This window comes from Austrofundulus limnaeus, unplaced genomic scaffold, assembly GCF_001266775.1.
Source record: "Austrofundulus limnaeus strain Quisiro unplaced genomic scaffold, Austrofundulus_limnaeus-1.0 Scaffold830, whole genome shotgun sequence".
Lineage (NCBI taxonomy): Eukaryota > Metazoa > Chordata > Actinopteri > Cyprinodontiformes > Rivulidae > Austrofundulus > Austrofundulus limnaeus.
In genome coordinates, this window is record NW_013953232.1 from 94,723 (window position 1) to 106,453 (window position 11,731).

Consider the following 11,731-nt stretch of genomic DNA (forward strand, 5'->3'; position numbering starts at 1 on the left):
TTTTCATTCTGTTTAATATTCAACAAGTTGAACAGATAATCCACCCTAACCCCGCTACTTGGTATCGGTATCGGTATCGGTATCGGTATCGGCGAGTACCCAAACTCAAGTACTCGTATTTGTACTCAGTCTTGAAAAAACTGGTATCGGGACACCCCTAGAAAAAACGTTTTCATGTTGCAAGTCTTCCTCCCCTCATGTGGTCTCCGCCTCAGGATCTCTCATTGAGGACATTTACTGTCTAACCAAGTTTGTTTTTCCACAGCGTGTTTTCTGGTTGCATAGTTATAAAGTGTGATTTTGTGTGTCTACAGGTGGTTAAGGCCTACGACCACCATGAGCAGGAGTGGGTTGCCATTAAGATCATTAAAAATAAAAAGGCATTTCTAAACCAGGCTCAGATTGAACTACGCCTGCTGGAGCTCATGAACAAGCATGACACTGAGATGAAATATTACATAGGTAAGATGAAGATGCGCGCGTGCACACGCACACACACACACACACACACACACACACACACACACACACACACACACACACACAACAGTGAGTTGGACTAGTGATGGTTGTCAGAAAGTCCAGTTTATGTAAACTGTTGCAGTAGCTTTCTCTGTTTCTCTGTAAGAGACTGCTGTGCGGGGACTTGATTTGTCAACTGAAATCACAGTATTTGTCCTGATGTCCCTAAAAAAAGATGCACTAATTCCACCCGTCTATTTCAAAAACCCTGTGTTAAACAGCTGTTTGTGTTTTGAGAACACCAGCTGCTGAGAGGCATTTCTGATCTTTGACTTTTCTGAATAGGAGTTTTATTCACTGTTTCAAGAAGCTGTAAACAGTAGCTGCTGATATAAAAAGACATGACTGTTAATAAACAGAATTTAAAGATTGTTTATGACACAAGTTAAAAACAGCAGCAGAGAATTAATCTCTGTGTACTGAGGAGCATTCACTACATGACTGAGGACTGAAATAAACAGCCGTACAACATAACAGCACTAAACAATGAGCTCCAGTGCTGACTGAACCAGTGCAGATAGTTCTAGTGATGACCAGTGACCTTATTCCATTGCTGGTCAGACATTAGCCTGGTGCTTATCAAACTATTACAGCTTAACAAACCAGTGCCAGTTGTTACAGTAATAACTGTTTTACTGCTGATTGTTCTGGAGCTAATGGTTCCAGTGCTAATTGGTCCTGTGCTGGTTGGACTGGTGCTGATGGTTTCAATGATAGTTGTTTCAGAGCTGACTGGACCCATTCTGATTGGACCATTGGTAATCGTTCCAGTGCTGGTGGTTCCAGTGCTAATTAGACCAGTACTGTGGCTGGAAGTGTGCTGGTTATTCTGGAGACGGTCAGACCAGTGCTGATTGGACCAACCCTCCTGACATTGAAGCTCATTGTTTTTACTGTTGGGACTTGTTTTAGGCAGACTAAACCTTACATAACAACATTTCAACACCTTTGTAAAACAACGTTGGTCTGGAATCTCAAAAAATGTCATATGGTACTTTTTTTTTCATGATTTCCGAAAAACTTGAAAAAAAAACAAGACTCAGGCCATTGTTTTAAGAAGGTTCCAACATTTACATTGGTTGTTTGTTTCTATATTAGTGCCCCCAAAGTGAAATGGCCCTGTAGCCCTGTTTTTGTTTTGTGTTACAGTCAATACTTTTGTGGTCAAAGCAAAAAAAAAAGAAAAAAATTGTTATGAATGCGCTGGCTCCATCCTAATATTAGAACCGCTTTGGTCAAAAGCCATGTGTGTTTGAATTTGTGAAGTTTAATCTGTTGGGTTTTTATAAATGATTCCAGAAAATTTGAGTCTCTTTGTAAAATTGAGGCGTCATTGACAAAACTTTGAGTCAACCATATTGTATGATGGGAGTAAGGAAGCAAAACACAATTGGTGTTTTTACAGAGCTTATTGTCAGCTTTGTTCTGAAAAAGCATCTTAAACTTTTAATCTCGAGAACTGGAAAACAAAGTTTTGCAAGTTGTGCAAAATTGATTGATTGGTGGCTTTCAGCGCAACTTCAGTTTGTAAACAAGCCAAGTGAGTATAAGTTGGTATTCTACAAGGCAGTGGTGAACAGCATTCATAAGGCATTCTCTAAAGTATCTTGAAACATTCATATGGCTTCTAAATTTCCCTTATGTGAGTAGTAAGGTAATAGGAAATTCCACTTGAATTTGAACATGTTCTAAAAATTGTGCAATTATTTTTTTGTCCAGAACAGATGCTCTCATCTAAGGTGTCTCAAACCCCTCTCAGTTCTGGGCATCTCCAACTCCTCTCTACAATGTTTTACAGAATCCACTTGTTACAGTTGTAATAAAATAGGCATGTATAGAGACAACAGTTTAAACTAAACCGTTACCACCAGTAACTGATGATACTCCATTTTTATTGAACACCGTGGCATGCTGTTACATCAGCACCCTATAATGAGGTCATAACAGCAGTAGATCAGAGCAACAGTCTTTTTACTGTGGAAGTTTGAAAACACAACATCTCCCCCACTACCCAAATATTTTCACTCATTTTTTTATTGCCATCACATAGTCTTTTGTCCAGGTTGGTGCATGTCTTTTGCAGAACAGTTCGTTTTGGGCTGAGGGGTTCCTCTGCTGTACCAGTGGTTGGTGTTTCATGTGAGCCCTGTGAGCAGAGTGAAAGTTGTACAGCATTCCATCTTCTTCCATCAGTAAGGATGAATGTGATCAGGCCAGTTTGATGCTGTACTGACACAGGATCATTAAAAGCTTTGCACGCTCTGACCTTAGCTCCAACAGTCACCTTGGTGGGTTTTGTAAAGCTCACTTTTGGCTTGTTGCAGAACTACTTCAGCTCCAACATGGTTGTACTGTCCATTGTTCTTCGGTGGAGGCAGCATCTCTGGTTTTGTCTTCCTCTGAGAAGCTGGAGAACAGGTTCCATCAGTTGTGGCATGTGTGCCTGGTAGCTGTGAAGCATTTCAGTAACTGCAGGCTTCTGGGAGCTTTCTGTAGCTTGGTGTGGTCCATTATTTGTTGTGATGGGTAAGGGTTTCCTTCATGAGCAAAAACAGAAGTTAGGGATACAATGACAGTGTTTGTTGTAGCATTAGAAGTAAATGCTACTTCAGTTCATTTACTGAAATATTAAACAAGGGTAATAACAAAGCTGCAGTTGTAAACTCCATGTTCAAATGGTGCAAATCATTCCCTAATGTCCTTTATGGGCCAGGTGCTCAACCTGTTCTCTCAAAAACTTGGAAACTACAAGATGTTTTCTTCTGAATATTAGTGATGCTGTAGCCAGTTCATGATGCACAAGAAAGTTAGGTTTGACTTTATGTGGAATGGGCTCTTACACTTCAGACCTCCAGCAGGAATGCAGTTTGGAAAGGGGAGATTTGAGCTATTTCTTTGATCGAGTCCAGTGCAGAACCTGCTCAAAGGTGCAAGAAGCAAATGCAACAATGCGTACCACGTTGTCTGAGGGCAGCTATGACAGAAAAGTTCCCGGTCCGTAGTATGAGGCATCTGCTGTGATGAATGTTAGAAGTTCAGGGTGGTAGATAGTAAGGAGCATTGTTTTGAGATCATTGAAAGTTTTATTTTCTGCATCAGTCCATGTTAGTTCAGCTGGAGTATGTGTTGGAAGTAGTTCTTGTGGGGGCTGTTGGTTGCGTAGCTTGGTGTTAACTTGCTGATTCAGGAGGTTTAGCTCAGGAACAAACAAAAAGCTACCACATTGTTTGGTGCAGGGCTTCAGCGATGGCAGTCAGGTGATCTGGACTGGGACACAGGCCCGCCTTAGAGACGACATGTCCCGGGGTGGAAAATTTGACTGATCAAATGAGCTTTTTCTGAAGTTGATCTTTTGGGGGCCACGTCTATTATGTGTTAGAGAATAACTTGTATGTATTCATTGTGTTGCTCCTTGAAGTGCCAGTAACTTGGCAAATCTTTCAGACCTGTGTGCATCATCTTTTGAAAGGCACATGTACTGAAGCACGTCCAAAAGGACCTTGTGTTGAAATGAACAAAGCCCTTCATGTAATGAAAGCAGTAAAACTACAACTATCGGGATGTAGAGGCAATTGGTGATAAGTTAAACTTGAATCAATCTGCCTATGTGTGGAATGAACAGAACTGCGTGAATTAACAAAAATCTTTAATTGAAAAAATTATCAGAGTTTTATTTTTATTGTTTATTCAGACTAGTTTCACATTTGTTAACATGGAAGGGTGAGACTTGAAATGAGTTCTGTGGCCGGCCAATGGGGTTATGGTGGCCTCAGCTACTAGCCTATTCAGTATCTGTATGGTTTTACCAAAAACACAGTCATGTATTTTTGTGCTTTTCTTTTGTTTGATATAGTCAGAGTTCTTGAATTTCTCATGTTTTTATCCAGTTTTCTCATCTTTCTCACCACTCCTGATTTTTTTCTTTGCAAAAAATGAAGAGTGAGCATGTGGTGCTCCAGAAGTAATTGTTTTTGTGAAATGTCATGACCACAGAGCACATAAACTTAATAAAGTAATAAATNATTTTAGGTATATGTTATAATGTTTCAGCTGTAATAAAAACAGCTTATGAGCTTTGTACCACTGCCTAGTTTGTTTTAACCCCAGTAATCGATTTTGACAAACCAATATAACTAAGATTTAGCTCATCCCTTTGGATGAGCTAATGCATGCACACTAGCCTGGTTAAAACCAGACCCTGTCCTTCACTTTGCTTCATACAAGGGTCTGGACTTGATGCATAGAGAAGTGATTCTTGGAGGAGGCGTGGCCTCTGCTGAAGCATGTATGTGTTGTCGCTGTGACGGAGGCTAAGCTAAGAAGCTAACCGGAAATCGCGTGTGCTGTAAACAACCCTGCTGAGAGGAGAAATATACCGAGCCAAACGAGATGACTGTAAATGAGAGCTGCTGCTTTGTCAGACAAATTTATTTTAATTTGGAAGCCTTATCAACACGGACTGGCTTCATTCACTTCCTCCACTGCCGTTTGCTAAAATAACTAGCAGACACTGCGCAGAAAATCTACATCGTTCAAAACTCCGCCCTCTATTTGCTGATTGGCCCAGGTAAAATAAACTACAAGCAGACACTGCACAGAAAATTGATATCGTTCAAAGCCCCTCCTTCTGTTTGCTGATTGGCCCAGGTAAAATAAACTACAAGCAGACACTGCACAGAAAATTGACGTTCTGTTCTCTGATTGGCCCGGCTAAAAATCTGCCAGCAAAATCCATGTCAGTGGGAGAAGTCCCAGACGGAGCAGAGAAGAGAAACTAGAATTGAGCGGAGCTGCGTAGGAAGACAAGGGCCAGGCTACATGCACACATGCATGACTTTTGATACAGAGAACTTTAGTGATTTTTTTTGGGAGGGGGGGTGTAGGTTTTTTTTTTTTTTTTTTTTTTTTGTAATTTTTGTTTGGAACCCAACAATCAAAGATTTACAGCACTGCTTTTGATGTTTTACAGTATTGCCGGTCTTGCCTATCTTAACCACCCCTCTTGTCTTCCATCTTTGTTTGTGTCTGTCTGTCGATCTGTCTCTGTGCAGTCCACCTGAAGCGTCACTTTATGTTTAGGAACCATCTCTGTTTGGTGTTTGAGTTGTTGAGCTACAACCTGTATGATCTGCTGAGGAACACCAACTTCAGAGGAGTTTCTCTCAACCTCACAAGAAAATTTGCACAACAGCTCTGCACAGGTAGGTGGATGGAAACCGTCGTCGCACGTTGTTCAGCGATATGTCTAAAAGTGGCAGCAGTTCAGTCGATTAGAAGAGAATGATGAGCTCAAATTAACAGAATGGTTTTGACCACGTGTAAAACATTTTCAAATAGTTGTGCATCTTGTAGTTTTTACTCTATATCCATAGTAATTTGAATGTGAAATTGTGAAAATCATTGAATGGAGGACTGTATACTCAATCCCTCATTCCTCCATGATCTCACACATTAAACTAATTTCTCACTGGGCTGTGACTGCTGGAGACTAGTTGAGGATATAGCATTGGTGTGGGACTCTAGAATGTCACAAAACGTTTGCAGTGTTTCAGAGCCTCGCATTCCCGTTGCTTCTATTTTTAATATGTTCAGACCGTCGCCAAAGCGAGCAAACGAAGATTCGGCACTTGCTTTTATCCCGGATGCACCTTCCAGGGGTGGTCTAGGTGCCCCAAGGTGGTTAAGGGCCTTGCTCAAGATCTAGTGGGGCAAATGAGGGAGGAGGCGGATGTAGGTGCAGGCTTCACCTCTCACACCCAGATTTTAGTGTAACAGTCAGGAAATTTGAAAACTGGCAACTTTCTGATCACAGGCTTGCCTTCTCTAACCTCTGCTCCACCACTCCCCACGCTGATGCTAAGTGTGGACAAAACAAGCTAAGGTAGGTACAATATGGGCGAAAGTGGGCAGCTAAATATTGTGCATGGCAAAGAAGACAGATTTATAAACCATGCACATGAAAATAAACCAATTTTCAACAGTTGCCCTCACAAAACACGGCTTACTGTTAATTTGGTTGCAAACACAGCATTATGAAATTTTCCAATTTTTTGCCATTTTGATTGGAGTAGGAGTTGCCAACTAGTCACCAACAGTCACAGTCCAGTGTCCAGGTGTCTCAGACTTGGCTTCAGATTGTGATATCAAAGATGTTTGTAGTCTACCAAAGTCTTCCTCATCCTGTTACCAGCCTTGGAGGGGTAGTTTACCATTGTTTTGGCTGAGGACCAAAACCAGAATAGCACCGTGTTTGTTTTCAACCTGGTCACTTCACACTTACCTGAAAAATGCTCCACCGTGCTTCACACACCAACTCAAGGTTTCTCCTCACCAAAGAGGTAACATTACCAGTTCGTACAGCAAGGTGTGACTGCCATTGATCAGAAAACCAAGCATCTCTTCTCACAGGCAGTGATGATCTCTAAGCCCCCTCTTGTTGGGTACACACAATATGACCAAAACTTTTTATAGGTTCATTGTTATACCTGCTTAAGTCATTGTAACAATGTTGACTTTAACAGTAAAGCTCTACACAGCGGCAAACTGTGATTGTGTTCTGTGATCCTCATTCCCTCTCTGAGATAAAAACAACCAAACTTCAGCTGTCCTCATAATCCAACAGCTGAAAGACTCTTCTTTACTCCAGCTAGTCCAGAATAAAAGTTATGGTTCAGACTGTCAGTCAGAATATCAGAGCGTGTGAGTGGAACAGAGTGGAACGTCACAGTGCTTCCATCTCCCTTTTCAAGGAGAAAACAAGTCCTTGATTTTAATGGTGGTGAACAGAACTCCTGAGGGGTTTGCTGAGAAAACGACAACGTTTAGCCAGAAACCAAAAAAAAAAAAAAAAAGAAAACTTTGAAGTGCTCAGACATCAGATGACCTGTTAGGCAAATGTGACAGATAATTCTGTAATATCACTTCCAATGAACCATCATCTATAAATAAACTTTTAAACAGATTAAATTTCATGGGATTGTGAAACAGCCCCATCCAGTGGTATGGTGTGTTATAAACTGAATCCCCAGGAGAATATACTGTACTGCTTGTCATAGTTTTTATTTCTTTCTTTAAGAAACTGATTAATTTTGCGTTTTTGTTTTTTTATCATTATTGGAAGAAAAAGTAAGCTAATTATTACCAGGGTTAACCAGTGGCTGCAGAAGTAGTTTGATCTTTTATCTTAATAAACTTGTAAATGTTGTTGTGGTTTAAAATGACTCCCAAACAAGTAAAATCCGTCTTTAGTATAAATATAAGAAACTTGTGATTTCTGCACGATTGAGTAAAACTGTTTAGCGTTTATTCCCTCTCTGTGGCTGGATTGAAGCCACAAATTTTGCCTTATTGCCTTTGTTTGGAGAATCAAACTAACTGAAAGTTGGTATCATTTGATTCCTTCTGCAGGGCAACACAAAAACTTTAAAGCATGACCCTTATATTATTTCCTCTTTGACACCAGCAGTTTTAAACATTTATTTTTCCATAAACAAAAATGCAACTAATCTCCATTTCACTCTGACTCCATTTGGTTTCAACAAACCAGATTCATCATTAAACAACAACCGAACACATAAAACCAACTAAAACCAAATGATCCTTTTGCTGATATTAATAATTTCTTCTTTCTGGACTGGCAGCCCAACTCAGGCAGTTGTTTTCAGGGCTCTTCCCTTTGTTTGCTGCCTGTGGCATTCATAAAATTAGCAAATATACAAAGAAATGAATCTGATTTGAGAAAAGTCCCACATAGACTTAAGCTTTCAGAAAAGAATTAATGGAACTGAAATTGACATGGATCTGTGACATGAAGCGCTACACATTAAATGTAATAAATCAGATCATTTTCAAAGTATGCTCAGTTACAGACATTATGTTTAAAGTTAATAGCACGCAGGGATCAGGAGTTTGACAAACTGGCCAACATTAAAGCAGAACTACTGCTCTAAATAAACTCGGCCAGGCTAGCTGACAGTGATGCAGCTCTTGGTATTTCTTCAGCGTCTCGTTCTTCCTGGTGTTCTTGTCACTTGGGATCACTGCATCTATCAGCTGTCTTTTTTTGGACTATGTTGCCCACCATAATGACCGGTTGGTTAGCCGTCACAAAGAAGACCCACATCATCTTAGCCCTGCCAGTCTTATACTTTTACTTCAACCTTGACTCCTCTGCCAGAGACCTGACAGTCCTGAGCGTTCTGTTGGGAAATGAACGTTGGAAAACGGGGTGATCTGTGAGTTTGGTTTCTATATACTTGAAGTCTATATGTTTATGGGAACAATGTTTTGTCTTGTGTTGCAGCATTACTATTCCTGGCCACTCCGGAGCTGTCAATCATCCACTGCGATCTAAAACCAGAGAATATTCTGCTGTGTAACCCCAAAAGATCCGCCATCAAAATAGTGGACTTTGGATCCTCATGTCAGCTGGGACAGAGGGTGAGCACTTCCTGCTTCAATAAGTCTTTAACATGTACTTAGAATATATAAACATTTATATAATAACATGTTGTGAGGGCTTTTTACCCACTGATTATTACTGAGAGATGCTTCATTTACAAGATACCTGCTGTTGAGGGGTTTCTTTGTAAAATTTGCACAGCTAGGAATTTGTTTTGAATTTGTAAAGTGCAACCAAACAGAACTCATGGATTAGAAAATTAAATAAACGACTCGTACGTAACATAATGTGTGTGTGCAAGTATATATGTACACTATGGCTTTGACAATGAACTCATTCATACTATAAGAATGTGCAAATTGCAGATGCCTTGGTAGAGCAGGCATGAATTGGAATAGTTTTCAAAATAAATCGAGATGTGTTAATTTTTTTCTATCTTTGACCCAATAAAATCAGATTCATTTGTTAGATGATGACTCTGCACGCAGGTTCCTGTCTGTATAAAATTGAAGCTGTAAATGAATTTGTTGCACTGTTTGTGTGCGAAGGCTGTACTTCCTGCACCATCCTGCATGCTTTAGATGTTTCCCTGCTTCAGCGCACCTGGTTTCAATGAATGAAGGACCTTTGTAGCGCTTGATGACACGCTGAAATGGTGTGATACTGCCCTCAGACCTTCCTGTAGTGAATTATACTCATAGAAACCTCTACAGCGTGATGAGTCGGCATTAAAACCCTGCGTCCGTTTTGGCAGATCGTTCATTCTGTGGACTCTGGATTCAGAAATGTAAAAAGTCTGTCGGCTGATTTGGTTCAAAGTGAACATTTATGAAGATATATTGGGCCTCATGCAAGAACCGTTCGTACGCACAGATTTGTTCTTAAGTTGTGCGTACGAGTGATTTAGGAGAATTTGTGGCATTCACCAATGTTTTCGTATTCTAAGATTTTTTTCAGATATAAACAAAATTCACGAGTGGTCCAGACCTGTTGTATATTTTACGAGCAGTCAGTCTGCTGTTATCCAGACGGGTTTTCTTCACTAATAACGTTATATTTAGTTAGTTTGAAGATATTTTGAGTTGAAAATAAATTACACTCCATAATTATGTTGACAATAGGCTATTCTGCTTGAATTAGAGTTATAATTTTAAATGTAATAATTTAGACTAACAATATAAATTGTCCGTCCGGCCGGCTTATCCGGTATCGGGTGCGGGGGCACCAGGAGAGAGACCCCGCTCTCCCCAGCGACACTTTCCAGCTCGTCCTGGGGGACTCCGAGACGTTCCCAGGCCAGAGGGGATACATAATCCCTCCAGCGAGTCCTGGGTTTTCTCCAAAGTGCCAGACTTATTTTGAAATCATTTTAAAATGCTTATTTCAAACCCGCATCTGAGACCACCTGTGACAGCGCGCCGGGGGGGGCGGACGGTGTGCAGCGCTGTGTCTTCTGAATAAATGAAAATGATTTAACACAGTTATTTATACTTTTAGCAGCTCTTTTTATTCCACAGCTGACCTGCTAAAAATGACAGATTTTCTTTTCTGGATCTCTGACAGACGGACTTCAATCTCTGAACTCGTAAAGTTCTTCTTTTTAGTTTTCGCTGTCATTTTCATGAATGGACACTTCCTTGTGTCTGAGGCAGGAAACATAGCCTTATATGGTGTTTTTGGGGTGGTAGTTATGCTAATCTCCTCTCGCGTGCACGAGCAGCTGGATACGACCAGGTGTAATTCATTTACACACTTTTCCTGAAGATAGAAGAGTTTGTTGAATCTGACGTGACATGTTCGTACGAACCCTTCGTACGAACAAAAGTAAGAGAAATTTAGGATAAGAATATGAACATGTGCTTACATGAGGCCCATTTATGAAGATAATATGAGGAACTCTGTGTCCAGAAGCAAATCAAATAAATTCAGCTTTTCTTAGTATTATTCTTGAGTCCTTCAACTTTCCCTGTTGTCGTTTCCCTCAGATCTATCAGTACATCCAGAGCAGATTTTATCGCTCTCCTGAGGTTCTTCTGGGGATGCCATACGACCTGGCTATCGACATGTGGTCTCTGGGATGCATCCTGGTGGAGATGCACACAGGCGAGCCTCTCTTCAGTGGCTCCAACGAGGTAAACGTTAACACCAGGTGGAGCGCTTCAGAAAGCTTCACGTGTTTCTCACCACGTGGCTGAATGTATTGGAACAGGTCGACCAGATGAATAAGATCGTGGAGGTCCTGGGGGTTCCACCCAGCCACATGTTGGATGCAGCCCCTAAAGCCAGGAAGTATTTCGACAAGCTATCAGACGGCTTATGGACGGTGAAGAAGAATAAGGATGTCAAGAAGGTAAAACATTCATTATATATGAGTCATAAAAAGGTCGGCGCTGTCATTTATTTTTAAACACCCAGTGGTGATTCTCACAAGAAATCCTTTGGTTTAAATATATGAACATTTCGTATGTTCACTTCATATAAACACAATCCTGCTAATATTTACCAGAAACAAAATCATAACAGGTTTTAATGCTTAATGTGATTACAGTTGTAAAAACCTGTTTATTACTTGAAAAGTAATTCTGATACCGGTAAAAAAGAGTAAAACATGTTAACCTTTGTAACACTAACAAAACCTATCTCTCCTTCAGTGAATTAAATGTTGTATTTATCTTTATTTTCTCCTGCTGTAAAAAAAACTTTAACTCCAGGCTTAATTTTTTAATTATATTCCCAGATGGGAAAAGAAACCTCTTCAACTACAGAATAGAACTTCAAACTTTTTATTTTATTTTAACTCATTTATTC

General features: G+C 40.3%; 1 protein-coding gene across 2 annotated transcripts in view; it reads left to right on the forward strand.

Annotated features, from left to right (window-relative positions):
- Positions 1 to 11,731, forward strand: part of dyrk1b (dual-specificity tyrosine-(Y)-phosphorylation regulated kinase 1B) — a 64,790-nt gene that overhangs the window by 46,805 nt on the left and 6,254 nt on the right. For both annotated transcript variants that reach the window (XM_014028918.1, XM_014028917.1), the window contains exons 5-9: positions 315 to 462; positions 5,574 to 5,723; positions 8,825 to 8,961; positions 10,909 to 11,055; positions 11,133 to 11,273. In XM_014028918.1, coding sequence (XP_013884372.1) covers positions 315 to 462; positions 5,574 to 5,723; positions 8,825 to 8,961; positions 10,909 to 11,055; positions 11,133 to 11,273 — 723 coding nt within the window. The remainder of the gene's footprint in view (positions 1 to 314; positions 463 to 5,573; positions 5,724 to 8,824; positions 8,962 to 10,908; positions 11,056 to 11,132; positions 11,274 to 11,731) is intronic.